General features: G+C 38.5%; 1 protein-coding gene, 1 long non-coding RNA gene and 1 pseudogene across 3 annotated transcripts; 1 reads left to right on the plus strand and 2 right to left on the minus strand.

The window, feature by feature from the left end:
• Positions 1–1,546: 1,546 nt before the first annotated feature.
• On the minus strand, positions 1,547–5,017 carry LOC147869765 (lysine histidine transporter-like 8). The gene is made up of 5 exons (XM_087332887.1): positions 4,239–5,017; positions 3,452–3,585; positions 2,894–3,321; positions 2,309–2,440; positions 1,547–2,179 (listed from the first exon to the last, which is right to left on the minus strand). Exons 1-5 carry the CDS (start codon positions 4,934–4,936, stop codon positions 1,691–1,693), a joined length of 1,881 nt encoding a protein of 626 aa, XP_087189013.1. The 5' UTR covers positions 4,937–5,017; the 3' UTR covers positions 1,547–1,690.
• Positions 2,023–2,548, plus strand: LOC147869766 (uncharacterized). Its single transcript, XR_015531252.1, has 2 exons — positions 2,023–2,243; positions 2,283–2,548. It is a non-coding gene; the product is annotated as an uncharacterized LOC147869766 (long non-coding RNA).
• A 2,833-nt stretch (positions 5,018–7,850) lies between the features above and the next one.
• Positions 7,851–17,106, minus strand: LOC147869767 (auxin response factor 12-like; annotated as a pseudogene). The gene is made up of 14 exons (XR_015531255.1): positions 16,560–17,106; positions 15,049–15,161; positions 14,853–14,951; positions 14,713–14,769; positions 13,370–13,513; positions 13,153–13,237; positions 12,947–13,037; positions 12,446–12,610; positions 12,232–12,351; positions 12,026–12,101; positions 11,804–11,960; positions 9,533–11,328; positions 8,915–9,102; positions 7,851–8,662 (listed from the first exon to the last, which is right to left on the minus strand). The product of XR_015531255.1 is annotated as an auxin response factor 12-like (transcript).
• Between the last annotated feature and the right edge of the window lie 1,706 nt (positions 17,107–18,812).

Raw genomic sequence — 18,812 nt, forward strand, 5'->3', positions numbered from 1 at the left:
AGTAGGCAAATTTGAACTCTAGTAAGATGCATGACGACATGATGCCTTCTTATTTGGTGCTCCATCTTTGTGACCCATCTTGTACATATCATTCTATCCTACCCAATTGTAATGCTTTTCGTGAATGATCCTCTAGCTTGAACACTAATATAACATAGCATGTGCAATTCCATTGCAAGTTTCCCCAGCATGTGTGATTCATGGCTCTATGTTCAAAAAGGAATCTCGAAAATTTGAGCAATGCAACATGGAAACTATTATTTTTTTAAGACTTATGTAAAATGAGATGAATATGCAAAAAGATCTAAAAGCAAGAAAAGCATCTTTAAATGTCAAGCCTTCGAATGTGACTACATAACCCCCAATCTATTTCTATATTATATCATATAGTTAGGTAGCTTATAAGATTCTAAAAGAGAGAAAACACTAAAACCAAATTCAAAGTGCCCATGATCCTTTTTCCAAAAGCATACACTTAAACTACATAAATTGACTACAATCACAACTTCTTGCTTACCTAATCAATATTTTAATACAATGCTGAAATTATTTGGAAAGAGAAGACAACACAACACCATTGAAATTATTCGTGAAGTAATCTATCATATTATTTCTCTTCTTGGACCATTCACATTTTATTGTTGGTATTCTTTTTGGATTGGTTTGACCATATCAAAAACCAAACTTTAGTGTTTCTCTTGAATGGAGTTCACACTCTTTGGTTCTTAGATATTCACCCAATCAAGAAAGTGTCGTTTATGTTATTTGATACAATGCTCTGCCTTTGATCATATTCAACCATGCTTTCGACATCTCCTCGACCGAGCCCAATCCTTGCATGAATTCTTCTCGCAACCACAACGTGCACTCTCGATTGCAACATTTACCATGTAAAGTTCTTGAACATCGAGAGTCACTACTCACTTTCACACGTATCACATCAAATGTAATATTTTTGGTCTCATAGGTCATATTTGACCTCCGATGACGATAATATAATCTATCTATCTACCTATCTATCTTTGCAAGTGGACTTTACAAACCTTACCATGTCAAAAAGTGTCTCCTTAAGCTTATCATGCAAAAGAATCTCCAGCAAAGTAATCAAGTCCAAAAGCCATTACCATCAACCTTCATTCATGTATGATATTATGTGGTACCAATGAAACTGTAGCCAGCTCTAAAAAGCTACAAAACATAATATTTTTACAGCTCAAGAATTTGTGCGTCTACTTTTATGGACCTAGACGTCCACCATTCATAATTAAAAATTTGCCACATGCGACATATTTATGGTACAATAAAGAATCCTCTACTTTGGTTCTTTAATTGTACATAGGCATTGATTATAGGGAATGAATAACACGGTTAAAAACACAGACTACTAATAACCTGTGGCTAGGAGCATCAATACTAATGATTGCCACAAGTTCAGGGCAATATTTTGCTAGATACAAAAGCTACCCAATCCAAACATCCATGATGCAAACACATAATGTCTCAATCCAAATAAAAAATGTCATGCAAAATGCAGACTTCCGGAGACTTGACAAAAAACATTACCATCATTTTACTCGATAATAATGTGAACACAATTTACAAATACAACCAAAGCTCAATTCTTTGATAAATGCAATAAATAAAGCACAAATTTTACATAGTACAAAAATGCCAGAGCTTGAGCAAAGACTTATGAAGCCCTAAAAAAATGGAATGTAAGACCAGCAGTGGCTATGCTCCAAATGCCACCGGCTGTGAAACCAACTGCCATAAGCATTCCCAAGATCCCTAGGGTCCAGTTCAAGTACCAGCTAAAGCTAAATCGTGGTGGTTTCTTAATAGCAAGCCACATGAAACATGGGTATGCAAATGTAACTGGAGCACTTGTCAATCCTCCTAACAAACCTGTCAATCCCGAAAGCCACGGGAATGCCACACCTATCAAGAAGTTTGTGAATACATAGAATATCCGAAAGATAACTCTCACATGCTTGCTAATGGGTCGGTTCCTTTTCGCTGTGTACCCCGCCTCAAAGTTGTCAAAGATTGAGAAAGAATAGATTTGGAACCCAGTCAAGCAATTGATGACAACCAATAAGAAGAGAAGGCCCATGAGGGCCCGTGAAATGTCGCTCTGGTGGAATGCATACACGCTAAATAAGATCCCTGATGATAGCATCTAGAATCAATAAAAAAAGCAAATCAGTAGATATACAATACATATAAATACATTCACAGCAATGGTCAAACAAAAGGATTATCTAGAGTGAACAACCAAAAAGCTTCTTATGGGTCAAAACATGCTTACCATGCTTCCATAAGCCCAATATCCAGCAACTGCGATGGGGAAGTAACACAACGCGATGATCACATTTGCAACTTTCGCACCTCTCCACATTGGAATATGGGCAGGGTGCTTCAATGTTGAAGGCATGGTGGCCTATCAATAGGACACAAAAGAGAGCCATGTGAACAAAATAAAATAACTCGGTACAGCATATATAGAATACTTCATAATCGTGTGAAACAAATAACTTGGTATAGCAAACATATAATGCTTTGTAATTGTGATTCTATATCACGTTGCGAGTCAATAACAAGGCAATGGATAGACCCATTAGCATGTCAATGGCTTTATCTACAATTTCTTCTCTCCTCCAATATCTTATCATTATAATGTGGTCATGGGCTTATAAACTAAGCACCTCTTCAGTGTCCACGAGAAAAGGTTTTCACAACAATTTCTTCATTCCTCCGGGTAAACCCCGCCATCATAGCTCATAATAAATCACTTCTTTTTATGTACCATACATATCATGATTAGCAAAGGTGACACCTTTATAGATAAACTTGTGATTCAACAACTTTTATTGATGAAGTCTTCTGAATTTACCTGGATTTCCATAATCATGTTATGTCCACGAAATGAGAAAGCCACAATACCAAGCGCATTGAGAATTGTGAAAATTTGATCCACAGTAGTATTTCCTTGTTCCCCACCATAGTGTACACCAGGAGGGCGGGATCGAGTAACTGAGAGCACCCACAACAATGTGCAATACGCAATTGCAGTTACCGCACCAAGCATTGACAATCCGACAATGGAGTTAAGGTTCGGCAGCTGAGCCAGAACTATGGAGAGCATTGAGAACACAAGGTACCATTCGATGGTAGTTAGAGGGCTCTCTCCACATTCTGGCCCACACACGATCTTGTAGAAGAGCTTAAGTGTACTCCCTCCTATGATGATTAGTGTTGTCGCTGTCCCAGCAGTGAGGTTGATGTTTGGAGGAGTTGCTAACCAAAAACCAAGCCGATCTCCTGATGTATTGTACAGTATACAATCATCATGTTATTTTCAGTCCTTTATTTGCATGGCAAGTAAACATATAATAGAGGAGCATAATGGATTCCCTCTTATAATATTTCTTTATGAGGGAAATGATGTTACCGAAGGCGGCTTGTGCCAATTGCACATAACGACTATACCGCATCCCAGGGTTAGCTTCGTGAAGCCTTATAAGAATCCACATAGTGTAAAGCTGCCAAACGTAGGCAACCACTAGAGAAATAATGCCCCAAGTCCTGAAAAATATATAACAGAGAGATGTGGCCAGCATAAGGATACTAAGGATAACATCACAAGGACAAGATGGCATAAAAAAAAGGAGCATACTCTTTGCAAGAATTACATACGAAAATTTGAAGATAGCTCGTGCAGGTTAACAGACATATATATATATATATGAGAAATATAGGCCTATTCTTCATGACTTAGCAAAAATTAGAAATTAAATTTGACTGCAATGACGAGGTGGATCAAGGCCACTTTGCATAGTTTAGCTAAAATTTACACATGAAACTAGGCAACTTGCATATTAGACACACAAATTTGACTACAACTTGCAAATAGATAGAGACTTAAAAAAAGAAAACAGAATTTACGAGAAAAAAACGAAAGAAAACATGAAACAGAAATGAGAAGAAAATAATAAGTCTCCTCTACATAACTTAGTAAGATATATCACACATGAAAAAATTTGCTAAAACAAGGCAACAATAAGAAAAGAAAAAAGAAAACAGAGATTAACATATTGAGATAGCAAAGCAATGAAACAAGAAACTCAGAGAAGAAAAAACATACCAGATGATATAGATCTTTCTTAACACAGCAACAGCAACAAGAAAAGACAAAACATAGAATGGGAACAAAGAAAGGGTTGAGAAGAGAGGCATACCATCCAAGGTAGAACATGGCAAAGGGTAAGATGAGTCCTTGGAATCCAATCCCAGCATTGAGGTTATGGAAAGTGGCATAGTAAGCATTCCCGGTGCGAGACTCTGTGATGGGAAGCCAAGCATCTTGAGGGTTGAACTTGGTCAAGTGGCCCACTTCCTCCAGGTAATTCTTCATATTTGACACTGCCTTGGCAACAGGGGTTCCGATGGGGCTGAAAAAACGTGGAGTGAGGAGGCGCGAGGATCCGGGGGTACGAGGGGTTTTGCTCTGTCTGCCGCTCATTGGTGTGTTTGGGGAGCGAGGAGCAGCAGGGGAGGCATACGACGATGCTGGGCGCGTATTATTACCTTTAGGTGTATGCGAAGAAGATGAAACTTCAGCTGCTAAATGTATGGCAGAGGATGAAGCAAAAGTAGGACTAGTGCTAGAGCTAGGGTTTGGATGTGGGTCCTGCTGTGATCTTGCACTAGGGTTAGGGTTTTGTTGTGGGTTTTCATTAGGATTAGGGTTTAGACGTGGGCTCACGATAGGGTCAGGGAGTTGGTGAGGATTTTGCTGAAATGGGTGTTTCGGGGAGTGAGAAGGGGTCAAGTGTTTTGGTGTTTCGGGGAGCGATGGGTCAGAAGCCACAGAGAATGGCTGAAAGCTCAGGCCTTCCTCACCTTCTTCTTCAACAGTGTCCATGGTGGGAGCCATAGAAGCTGCTTCTTCTTCTTCTTCTTCTTCTTCTTCTTCTTCTTCTTCTTCTTCTTCTTCTTCTTCTTCAGCAGCAGCAGCAGCAGCAGCAGCAACAGGAAAGAAATAGAGCCTCTTCCTTATCTTCTATATGAAGATTATGCAGCAGCAGCTGCAGAGAAGGAGAGGTTCTTACGTGCAAGAAAGAAGAGAGAAAAGAGGAGGGAGCTCAGAGCACACCATTGCTTAGCAGACAGTGTTGCTGAGTGGACTCTATCCCTGAAATCAGAGACTTGGTCAAGGCAGGCATGTCTGTTTTGATATGAAGAAGGATCTGTTTTTTAGGCATGTCTCTCACAATACCATCAAAATCACTCAAAACTGTTCTTCTTCTTCCTGTCTTCCATTATCATTTATGTACAAACATACATGCATACATGCATGCATACATACATACATACATACATGGTCTCTCTCTGTGTCTCTCTCTTGACCAAATTGTCCTCCTTTCCATTGTCTATGGTCTTGACTCTTGACCACTCGGTCATCATTCATAACTGAAAGACCGAATGACCTCCGCACGAGTAAGCACTTACCCTCCCTACCCCCCCTCAATTGGTGGTCGATGAAAGGCACACGATCATTTTGTCACCCGGCAGCCTATTCGATTGATCAACATTACCCCTTACACCTTGCATGTTGATGAAAGTGAGAACTTTCTGTTTAGAAATGGATCGAAATCTCCGGCTTCGGTCTGAGACTTCACCCCTTCTTTGTCGTAGCACATCACATTGAAGGGACACATCCACCTGGGATCTTCATTTATGATCGATGGCATTTCACAGCCATTGTACATTATTTATAAGAAGAAGCCACTTGATCAACCTCCAAAACTTAATGATGTAAGAGCACCATAACAAGATTGACATAGGCACTTTGATGAAAGGCAATATAGCTAATCATCTTCTCACACGAGAACTGTGTGTCGTGGAATGAGATTATTACATGGAACACACAGAACAAGTGGCCAAAGTGTAGCTCACAACATGTTTGATTGAGAGATGATCACCATCAAAAAGTTTTATGATTCCACAAGTGTTCTTATTGCTTTTCACTCGTTGAACAAGAATGGCTTGCCAATAAATTTGTGGCCTCTATTTGATATGCTAGTGTTGATACATTATGAACAAGAAGAAACATCTATCACCATGATACTACCTTCCACCTAGTATCTTCACCACAATCCTTGATTACATGAGAGATAGACATGATGCCAATATCGTAATTAGAGAATAGTTTACTAATATTCTTTTGGTTACCAATCCTTGAGCTTTTGTCACATTTGTTGTTGTATATGTGCGGTCAATTAATGTTTGGATTTTGGACTCCCCTCAAAGTATGACAACACAATTGTCACATTCAAGTGATGAATATGTGTGGTTTTCGGTCAATTAATTCTTGGATTTAGGACTCCCCTCTACGTATGACAAACACAAAACAATTGTGTGTAACAAACTTTACACTTTCAACCATCATGAACCGGATTCCAATGCCCATTTCTACCACGAGTTCTTAGTTTGCCATAACTTAAATTGTAACATAACCATTCCTATTTATTAGTCTCTGTGGATCTTAGTGGTGAACTTTGCTGTATTTTGTTTGCTAACTAATGTGAAGTAGGTTTTTTTTGGAAAAAAACAAACAACATGATATTATCAACTTGGGAATCATATATAAAACTCCTCATTACAAACCAAAGCCACTTTTTGGATGCTCCTATGGTCTACCTTTCCCCTCTTATGTGAGAAACTACTTATGTAAGAGTTGAACAAGACACCTTATCTGATAGAATAATATAAAATTAAAAGTACTAATGAAACACTAAGATCCAAATCTTCGCATAATCTCTTCTATAAGCTATGCAAGTTCCTAGATTGTAAAAAGTGCCATCTCATTCCTAATAGAAAATGCCAAGCCTTTGTGACCTTTTGGAGGGAATGTGAAACTTACTATCACTCACATCGAGAACTTGAAGAAAATGTTGAGGAGTTTCTATTATGAACTTATGCATAGAATCTCCTTGTGTCGATCAAGTCGCGGAAGGAGAATGAATATCGAAAGTTGATCAAATATAAAACAAATGTGAACTCATTATGAAAAACTTAATTGTGCAACTTAGCAAAGGGAATGGTGAACTTCTTTGCATGTATCCCCTTATGTCAACATGCCATGCCACATTAATTGGGTGATGACAAAAAAATGAGCCCCTTATTCTCAACATCAATGATCCTATGACCAACCTTAAGCATGATGTCCTATATGGTAAACTAGATGGAGGATTACAAATTTTTATCAATGTCAATCATCTTTACCTTCTTATATTCTTCCTTACATGTATGTACATTTAGACCAACAACCCAATAGAAATAAGAGTAAGTTGTTTATAAAAGAATCAAACTATTGTATATGGATAGACATTCACAACTTGGGACAGCCACATTGCGCATAAGAATTTGATTCGATTAGTACGTTGAGATTCTTGAATTACCAACTTATAGCCATAGTATGCATGACTTGTACATGATTGGAGTGAAACGGAAACATAAATTACATTGTGTACTTATCGTTTATCAATGGAATGATTAGGTTAAGCCATGTTATAAATATTTTTTTAGAGCTGAGGGTATGGTAAATAAAGTGCATGTTCCTCACAAATGATTTAGGTAGGATCATTACATTTTATAATACAATGAGAAGTTCAAAAGTTTTGTTTTGTTGAAGAATGTGCAAAGAGAAAACTCACGAATGACACGCCTACTTAATTAAAAAAATTGTGGTGATATTATTATGAACATTGATCTTTGTATCTTTATTTAAAGGATTTGCTTGAAGATATGTATTAACTAAGGATTGTGTATTTCAATGATTTGTGATGGATTAAAAAAAAACTAATATTATGTATCAAAATATCATCAAGATATGTCCCATGAAATTTACATAATATATAGCTCATAAAACTTTGGAAGTTTGAACATCTATTGGACACTATTCTGTCCTTGGTTACATAAACTATATCAGAGATAGGTGTCTCCATATCACCCATTTTTTGGATCCACTCTAATAATGTTGGGCAATAAGCAAGTAATGCATGAATCCAACTAGTTTTCATTTTGTTCAACTTCAAGGGCTGTTAGAAAGTCATCTTAATTACCTCCAACATTAGAAATATATATGATTTAATATACACCTTTCTTGAGCCTTATGACCGGTAAAAGGGATATCATTCTACCTAGTGAGCACTTTGGATGAATACAACATTCTTTTATATGAAAGATCCTAGAAGCAACACGAAATGGCCAATGGTACCATTTTTTATTACTATCATTATTATTTTGACACTATCAGAGACCCTAAACCCAAAGGCCTAACCAGTAAACTGTAAACCCTAGACATTATTACATAAGGTATGGACCCGTGAGCACATCATGTAGTCAGTAGCCAAGTGATCACATTTTGGCGCATGAATCATGGAATTTCAATAGTCGAGTGAGCAAGTTGAAGTGATCATGGAACTAGGATTTCGGGTATCGTGTTGGTCGGCTCCATCTTCCAAGCAATTGCTCGTCTGTCTCTGTAACGGAAAGCTTTATTGCAACATCGTTCCATCTTGTATTTGATTGCAACGCCGTTTCATGTTGTTCTAGAGGAGATAAAATCTTGATCGACCTCACATTGTTGATAAATGCCCTGAATTTGGGCACAAAAACATTGGTAACGTATTATCACCTCTATTTATCATTAATTATCTTTATTAGAGCAGTGAGGCTATGGCCAATATTTTGTGGAGAAGCATACCACAAAAAGAGCTTGATATTATTAAAGAACAAAAAGAGCATTTCCTAGCTGCTCTAGTGATCAGTATAATGCCTTTGTAAGTGTGACTGGTGCATCTATCAAATATTCAAACTAGATACTATAATGAAGCAAAAGAATACTTACTCCCAAGGATCATCACCAAGAAGCAGCCAATCATTCTCTTTGTCCTTGAAAATAAGCTTCCAACCAGACTTTGGATCTTCTAGTTGGCCTTGAAGTCCAAATAGCCTCGCAAGCTCCAAACGAAGTTCATCATAATTGCTAAATCGCGTCACGTCCAACGATCGTCCAACAGAACCCGACTTGTAAATCTAAGAAATTCATCAAATCTCAAACCAAAGCTTTTACAAAGAATGGCATGTGTTATAAGCTTGCGCACACTCTCACACACACAAACCTTACTTCAGAGTCAATAACAACAATGGATGTCATAGTGTCCAACACATTTTGTACGATCAACGATATTTTGTATTGTTTTATTTTCCAAAGAAAAGTGAAAAAAGTTTAAACCTTCACCTAGATCATAGCTATCGCAAGGAGGTATCGAACACAACAACACAGACAAAACCCCACAACATGTTTGAGGTGGACATATCTCTAACCTTAATATTGGCTCCTAATGAAGGTTACGTGTGTGTGTGTGTGTGTGTGTGTGTGTGTCTGTTTGTGCACATATCATAGAATGACTACATGGATACATATGAGCTGTAAGGGTGTCTAGAAAAAAGAAGGATGACATACCTTTGTATAGGTCCTTACAGGCGCACTAGCTTGTGTGAAAGCTCGCAGAAAGCAAGGATCATCCAGGCTTCGATTTAGAAGATCTTCGTTGTTCGAGCAAAGATCGATATCCGAAACGATGGACTTGCTTTCCACGAATTGAGTCATATAGGAGCCACGGATGTCATAACTATCTCCAAAAGATGCAGGACCAGGTGCTTGCATTGAGAGAGGCATGACAATGGACTCCAAACTATTCCCTCCACCATATAGAGACTGCCTTTGAATCTCAACTTCATGGTCATGTGGAAAATCCTTGAAAAGAGAAGAATTCATAGGTAACCCTGATGCTGCTATGATCGGGTCGGTGCAAGCACTAGAGAAAGATCCTCCTCCCATTGGCCTTCTTGCCTCAGTAAGATCTGACATCAATCCACAAGAGAATTGGTTTCCAGATGATATCCATGATGTAGGTTCCTCGTGTTGATGAAGAAGATCTGAACCTGATACCATTACTGGTGCATGTATGGATGGATGAATAATCGACATTGGGTTCACATGAAAGTTATCAGTATCTGATGCTGCCACGTTTCCGAAAACGGATTGGAGTGTATTGGAAGTGGCTGAGCAGCTTGATACTACGCTAGATTCACATAGTGTGGATTCAGGTGTGGATACTATACTGTTCTGTGATGCTTGAGAGTGGAAAGACGGGAAATGTGTCGGAGGATTATTCAAACCATGAGATGAATTCTGGTCCACTTGTCCTCTGCCATTATTCGATACCGACTGTTGAGCTTTCAGATAGTGCTGTTCTCGCTCTACTACCGATTCTTGAGAAACAACCTCGTGTTGGAAAGGTTGATGTGAGAGAGGAGGGTTATACTTCTGGGGAGGAAGACAAGAAGAAATAGATGGATTATGATGGTATTGATGGTGGTGGTTGTGTTCTTGTTTTGGATTTTTTTGTGAACAATCGATATCATGTGGACGTGAAATCTCTTGTTGGGTTGGTTTCGGTTGTGGCCGATCAGTATCATGTGAATTTGAAAGCTCTTGTTGTTCTGATTTTGGGTGATGAAGAACCTGATGTGGGTGGTTCAATTGCATTTTATTGGAGGTTTCAAGAGGTGATCCAGGTAGAGGAGTCTCAGGATGCGGCAAAGGTTGAGCCAAAACCTGGGGTTTTTGTGATTGAATCTGAGACTGAACCTGCTGAGGCTGGGATTGAAGTTGAGGTTGAACGTGGGGTGTCTGGGGGTGAAGCTGAGGTTGAACGTGAGGCTGGGATTGAAGCTGAGGTTGATTCTGGGATTCAGATTGATTTTGGAGCTGAGATTGAACCTGGGACTGAGATTGAAGCTGAACTTGAGATTGAGCCTGGGACTGAGATTGAATCTGAAGTTGAGGATAAGAAGGATAAGGATGAGGATGAAACTGGGACAGGTGAATGTTGTTTTGTAGATGAAGCTGTGGCTGATACTGAAGCTGGAACTGTGAATGATACTGAGGCTGGAGCTGAATCTGCTGCCGTATTTGTGTCTGTGTCTGTGTCTCACTATGAGTTTGCATTTGGAAATGTTGCTGTGGAAGAGAAGGCAATGGTTGTGCTCTGTAGTTGATGGGATCAACATAGAAGGTTTTATTTTGTGGCTGCTGGAAAGTCAATTGTTTTGAAGGAAGATTTTCTGGTACTGCTCCATGAATCAACTCGGATCTCGACTGTGATGATGATGTCAAAGTATTATTGATCTCATTGTTATTACTTTGAAAGTCCATCCACATAGAGGATCTCTTTAAGCTTTCAACACCTAAATCTGTAGTAGTACCACAGTCATGAGAAGAAAGCGATATAACCTGCTCAGATCCATTCTTAGAGCTACATTTCACTGCACTCTAATATATTTATGCTAAAACATTTATATCTATCTCCATGTTTGATTCCATTTAGCAGGTTTATTATCTCTGAAGCTCCTGAATATTAAGTTTCTCTCTCTTAATCAAGTAACCAGGGGATAACGTTTTCCATCAAAATACTAAGGAATTTTTAGCAATCAAGTCATCAAGTTTCTCTCTCTTAATTAAGTAAAAAGCAGACAACTTTTTAGCTTAGCCTATGTTTTTCCTCTTTATATCCAATTATGTATATGTATATGGTATGTGAGACAAGAAAGTGATGCATATTTAGTATTTTTGTTTCAAGTAATGCCATTAAATCTTAATGGGTAAAGTGGCTCTTAACATCATGCTACATAATGGGTAAGAAGAATCTATAACGGTGTACAGATTTACCTCCTAGGAATGCACCACTCATGATTGGCTGAGGCCATGGATCCTTCAAACTCCAGTCGGAAGATTGAGGATACACAAGAAAAGTGGTCAGTGGTTCAATCTCCCATAAAGAAACACGTCTTTGTCGATCACCAGCTGATGACTCATCCCACCCAACCTGTAATAAAAGCGATTAAATACCTCTGTGAAAGTAATAACAGGGCATGATTCACTCCAACTGACCTTAATTGAACGCCAATATGAACTTGGCCAACGAACAGGATCCAGGTCACTCATGCCAGTAATGAACCCCATGAACCTAATTGTGTATACTAACTGTCAGCTCCAGATAGAAAACCACATGTACACACTATCTAGGTCACTGATGAAACCATATGTTCATAAATAAAAAAAACACTCACCAATAATGAAAACAATAATGTTTTTACCTTCTAACACTGGATTCCTCTGTTTCAAATAGCATCCGAAATCGCATGCCAACTGAGACATGTGTGCGGATGGCTCTTTCAAACTTCGAAAACGGAATCACAAATGGTGAAGGGCTTGCTCTAGAACATTAAAATGGGAATTAATCAATGTAACCAAGATAATTGCATCATTTATCAGGATCAATACAAGTTTCAAATAATCTTAGTGTATTACCTAGGATTGTAAAAAACAGTAAAACGGCTATTAGTGTTGGCTGCATGTGCAGCAGCAGCCAAAACTCCGATGTGCATGCTGTCACTCGACAAAACAAATGATGGCATGACTGTCTGAGGTCTTGTTGTACGACGGATTCCTAGAAGAAGTTTCCCTTTATCATTCCTATAGTCAAAGAATGTGAGCACTGAAAGTTAAAGCCAATTTGAAAAAAAAGAACTCATGTTATAGTACTTCAATCATCCAAATCCAAAGGATGTATGTGAGTATTCAATCTCATTGTACATAAAATTTTAAAACTTCAAAGTAATGGATTAGATCAAAACAAAATTGAAAAATGATAAGCAGGGAGGGAGAGAGGAAGTAGGATGGAAAGGTCAAGAGTGTATAAATTTTTTTCTTAGTACTACATAGGAAATGTTGTGAAATGCGCGTGGAAGTCTGGCGGTCCAAAAACAGAAGATACCATAGACCATTGATATTGAGTGTGTAGAATGTAACCTGATGAAAAGAACAGAATCGCCAGCAAGAAGTCGTTTGGCACTCACAAAGACGCTCCAGCCAGTGGTGAGCAAATGCCTTTTTGGCTGCCCTGCATTACATCATTATTGTTAATATCTATCTATGTGGGTGTGTATATATATACATACATATATGACTTTCAAATGTAAGATTTGGAATCTTGAGACTCATCGTAATAATAGTACCTCGATAAATGTGGCGGAATTTCCATTCATTTCCATGCAAATCTTGAGCAATAAGCTCTTGTACAGGAGGTTGTTGTGTGTAGTCCTGAAATGCTTGCATGTCCAGTGATTCAGAACAAACCTTGATATTTCATCTCTATTTAAAACTATTTTTTTTGCATGCATATCAACATAAGAGATCCACCATATAAAAGCAAAAGAAGTAAGAAGGTCTTACAAGTGATGGAAATACTTTCTCCGCAGCTTTTCGGGGTATAGAGAATCCGCCATGTGTGCTTGTGTCGCTAGTGGTCAATGTTTTGCAGAAAAAAATGCTGGGTTGCCTGCTTGGGGAGTCCAAGTCAGGAACACAATAGGGTTCCTTCTTGTGAAAATTTGAAATTAGATAAGATTTCTTTCTAACTTCCGCGAATCCAAATTCAACAAATGTACAAACGAAAGTAATGACACCCAAAATGACTCATGTGACTATCTATATGAGACCTGTATGTGGAGAGAGAGAAAGAGAGTATGTGTGTGTGAGAGAGAGCCCTTGTGAGTCATCACATTCACCACTTTCATCTCTAATCTTATCTTTGCTGCATATTATTTTTACTTCTCATACATATCTTCCATTCCCATTCACTTTGTTTTCTAAACAAGATAACCTTCCATTAGTTTTAAGAAGCATGTCTGCTAAAAAATACAACCAATAGCTCAGCGTTGCCGCTTCCAGCAACACCTTTGTTACAAAAGACTTCAAAAGCTTCCTTTAGAGCCTTGTGAAAGAGGGAATGATGTACAAAGCATTATTCACATATTGCAGATATTTATCATGCAATTCAAACACATTCCGTACAAATGCCTGGTCTAATCCCATTCACTTTGTTGTATTGAATTTAGGGCAGAAATAGAAGAAGATAGAGAAGAGACAGCAGAAATAATAGTAATTTCAGTTGGTCCATATCAAGATCAGAAAAATTCATGTGAGATGTGGAATGCCATATGATGCTATCAAACTGCATCAAAAACTGAAGGAATGCTGAGTAATACATGGTGCAACATATTTTTGTGGCCCTTATCAAAGCTTGTTCGCAGCTTGAGGGAATGTCTCTGGATGCGATAACAGTTGATTTTAAGGTTGCAATGGCATAGAATCCATTGATAAAGGCCAAGAAATCCATAGTCAGCTTGTAAAAAGAGGGTTTTTTTTTAAATCAATATTGCTGATGGCAATTCCTTGCTTGATATGGATGGCAAATATGGCTGGGTTGCTGAAGCTACACGAGTGTTCAACAGTTTTCCAGTTAAAGATGTTGTCTCGTGGACATCACTAATACCAGGATATGCAATATTCATTGTAATAGTGGACTATTTTGTATATTGCCTCTGGCCACTTTAATTTTAATACCAATGGAGGATATTTTTTATGGAAAAAAAGATCAGAAAAATTCATATTTATGTCGACAGAATGCCAAGCCAAAGATGACGGTTTATGAGGGTAAAAATGAGCAAATCAAATAAAAACCCTTCCTGTCCAAGATTTACATTCAAATGGAAAACATAGGAGTTAAAGCTTACCCCCATAACAGGCTGCAGAATCATCTGGCAGTAAACTTCATCGGTTTCTTTGTCAGCCTGTGCCAAACAAAGAAAAACAAATCAATGATGCAAAATGCTAGAAGAAAGAGCGAAATTAAAAGCAATAATACCATTCATACATGTAGAATAATATCATTGAGATGGCACACCAACTGAGGAGGAAGATTGGGGTATGCTGGAATGTGTCCATCCACTTCCTTCTGAGTGGATGCTGCAACCTAATCATGACATTATCTTTTCACCCTTGTAATCTGTATAAACTCACATCTACATTTTGCTTTCCATAATTCAGAATAAAAGGAAGTAAGAGCATACTTGTTCACTATGGCCTTGAGGAAGGTAAACAACATGACTTCCAACCGCCGGTAATGATACCAGGGGTCCAGCACAAGCATGCCATAGCTCTGAATTAAGATTTTTTGCTTCCCCTGCAAATTCTCTCTCTCTCTCTCTCTCTCTCTCTCTAAAAAACAGTATACATAGCATCAATACACCAGTCACATTTAGTGTGCTGAGCTCTATAGCGAGGAAAATTAAAAAAATAAAGCAAGTGGAGTCTTCACAAAAAACCAGAGAGGAGGATATATCATATCGTGGCATTGTATAGATATTGTCTGTATACTTAACAAAAGTGAAGTACACTACACTCTTACATAGGCTTTGTCTAACGTCATGAAGCAAAATGGCATAAGCTGTTACATTGCAATTGGATTCTTTTTCTTTTTGAGAAACATGGCATTTGGATGGAACTGAACACATGATAAATCTTTTATAAGTCAATGGATTTGGCAAAGAATGAGTCTAACAGATCCCTGGTTAGGCTTCAACATCTTCATGTTGTTCCTAGATACAAATCCTTTGTCTCCCACTGGTTGATCAAATCTTCACCTTATATGAGCAGGTAATTTCATATACTAAGAATTCATTTGTAAAGTGATTGATAGGCGATTCCTAACCACTATAGAGGCTTACCATTTCATTGATATGGTTCACTCAACCTACGCATGCACATCCAAAGGCCAAGGAAGACATCCTTGTGATGATGACTTCCCCAATTCAGGGCCATGCATGGCTATGATAATGATCCAGTAAAGACCGAGAACATCATATTTATGTCCATAAAATATCCTGCAGCTTGAAGTGGCATATGGGATCAAGCATTAAGACACTAGATGTTCCAATCTACGAACTTCTTGGGGGAAAATATACTTTGGCACAGGCTTGATGTACCATCATCATTGGAATTCACTTACATTTGCCCATGCCAACCTCAAGGGAAACATTATGATTTTATACAAATTTTTGATGTAGAGATTAGTTAAAAACCTAGATATCCCATACGACTAGAATTTTTTAATAAGATACATCTACTAAATATCATAATGAATTGGGTTTAGGTTTAAGAAGTCTTCAATTATTGCTCTTCCCTCATCAATCTACTACCCAAGAGATAAACAAACAGACATTTGATAGATCAAGTGATACTCTTGCCGGCGTAGGAGGCCAAATATGACCTGTATGAGAACCAAAGGTAACAGTTTTGGGCCATTTTTGTGAAGATTATAAATCATTCTCAAAGTTCAAGAATTTTACTCATAAATTTTGAATATGTGTGTTATTTGTGTGTTTGAGAGAGAGAGAGAGAGAAGTCTTACTCTAGTAATGATGCAAAAGAGGATATGTTATAGATGCATTCAGAAGCATAATAAGGTTTTGGTAAGTTCGAGCAACAAATTGAGCCATTAGGATTATCACACCATAGAATGGCTAAGAAACACAGAAACAAACATAGAGAGGGGGGAGAGAATAGAGATGTGAGTTGGTACCTGGAGGAACAACAGTGGTGGAATTATCTTGGTTAGAGAGCCTCATCTGAGAAGAATTTATCAACATGACTAAAGAATATCTGTTTTCTCTTTAAAGAAGAATTAGAGAGAGAATGATGAGAAAGGGAGAAGGAGGGGGGAGAGAATGAAAGAATCATCAAAATGAGTGAGGAATCATATGACTAGTAGCTGCTAGTAGAAGTAGTAGTAGTAGTAGTAGTTAGTAGTAGTGGCCAAAGGAAGATGCATATTGTGATGACTATTAACAAGATGTGTGGGCAGAATGTTAAAGCTTTGTTTCATTTGTTTGTTTGTGTTAGAGTTGGTGGTGGTGTTGTAATTATCGTTATGAGTGGCCGTAAGTTTTTGATAAGGACACATGTTCTGAGGAGTGATGGGCACTTGGATTCTGAGTGTGGAGAGAGAGAGAGAGGAGAATTCAGTTGCTATCGAATGTGAGGAGAACAGAGGATTGAGTATACTATAAAGAAAACCATGGGGGGGACAGAGATAATGAGAGAGAGAGAGAGAGAGAGAGAGAGAGAGAGAGAGAGAGAGAGAGAGAGAGAGAGAGAGAGAGAGAGAGAGAGATGGGAGGGGAGGGGAGGTTGTAGAATTGGGTTGCAACTTGCCAGAGAAGAACAGAGAGATAGATAGCGAGAGATGTAAATAACACAGAGAATTGACTGTACTGTTGGAATGGGAGGAGAGAGGAGGTAGATCAGACAATGAGAGAGAGAGAGAGAGAGAGAAAGAAAGAGAAAGAGAGTTGAGTGAGTGAGTGAGTGTAAGCTAATTTAATAGAGGATTGGTGTGTGCAGATCAATGGTGTACTTTGTGGAAAAAGAATGAAGGAAGGAAGGAAGGAAGGAAGGAATGATTATGGTTTTCTGCAAGAAGCATGCTCAACCAAAGGGACAGAGAGAGAGAGAGACAGAGGAGAAAAAGGGAAAAAAAGAGTAAATGGTGAAGGAGGAGGAGGAGAGGGAACCTTATTCTCTTCTATAGATATTAGAGAGTAGTAGTAGTAGCAGTAGTAGTAGTAGTAGTAGTAAGAGGAGACATCTCAGTCTTCTCTCTCTCTCTCTCTCTCTCTCTCTCTCTCTCTCTCTCTCTCTCTCTGTGTCCTCTCTGTGTCTGTGTCTTGCTACTAAGTAAAGCTCCATTCCTTTTATTAAGGCTTATGTTTTTCTTCATTCTCTGTTTTCCTTTTTTTGTTTTCTTTTTTTTTGGGACCAAAACAATTATGCTCATATAAGAATAATAAAGAAATCAATTTCTAAGCAAAACAGAATGAATAAAGAAATAGTAACCTCTTTATTCCACATCTCCCTAAGTCTAGACTCTACATATATACAACACACACACAAACTATTGGCCTTGGAATTATACCCCCCCCCCCCCCCCCCCCCCCAACACACACATGCACATACACACACACTTCTAAAAATAAAGACCAAAAATCAAGAAGAAAGAAGAATGAGGAGGAGGAAGAAGAAGAAGAAGAAAAGGTGTTGGTGTTGGTGTTGGTGTTGGTGTTGGTGTTAGTGTTAGTGTTGGTCCCCCCCCCCCCCCTAGTACACACATACTATCACTACTACTACTATATCACTACCCTCCTACACATGTAGCTATGCTAGCTACCCACCTTCTAGAAGAACGCAACACACATGCCCACACCTTCTACCTCCAATGGAACCTCTTATTTTGAGTTACCTCTTTTTCACCTTTCCTAGGCATTCATTCAATCATACCTAACATCCATAGCTCGCACGTTATACTCCTCCCTCCTCGACTTGTAAAAATAAAATAAAACTGCATCCTCCTCGTCTTCTCTCCAAAGCATCAAGAGGGAGTTGCTCTATCAAGATCCACACACGCGCGCGCGCACACACACACAAGCCTGAGATATGGTACTTTTTGGCCCCATGTGCCATCTATTATTTGACTGTGTCGAGGATTAGTAATAAAAACCTCTTTCCGAATGCAATGTTAAATATACATAGTATCGTTGTCATCTCGAGCCATGAACGCCTTATCCTTTTCCATGCATGTATAGTTTTACCCTTTCGTGAATTGTATACATGGGTGTGTTACGAAAGAAGGGCGGATAAGGTATTGGTCATTTGTCACCAAGATATTAAGTATATTCTTTGGCCTTAAAAGCTAGCTCTAGCATACCAAACTTTACCCAAAAGTGTTAATCTATGATTTTGGGTGGCGTATGTGTTGTGTGTGTTAATTGATGTTCAC

Source organism: Azolla caroliniana, unplaced genomic scaffold (genome assembly GCF_043228905.1).
Source record: "Azolla caroliniana isolate FFs.n. ecotype wild unplaced genomic scaffold, voAzoCaro1.0.p SCAF_1, whole genome shotgun sequence".
Taxonomy (NCBI): domain Eukaryota; kingdom Viridiplantae; phylum Streptophyta; class Polypodiopsida; order Salviniales; family Salviniaceae; genus Azolla; species Azolla caroliniana.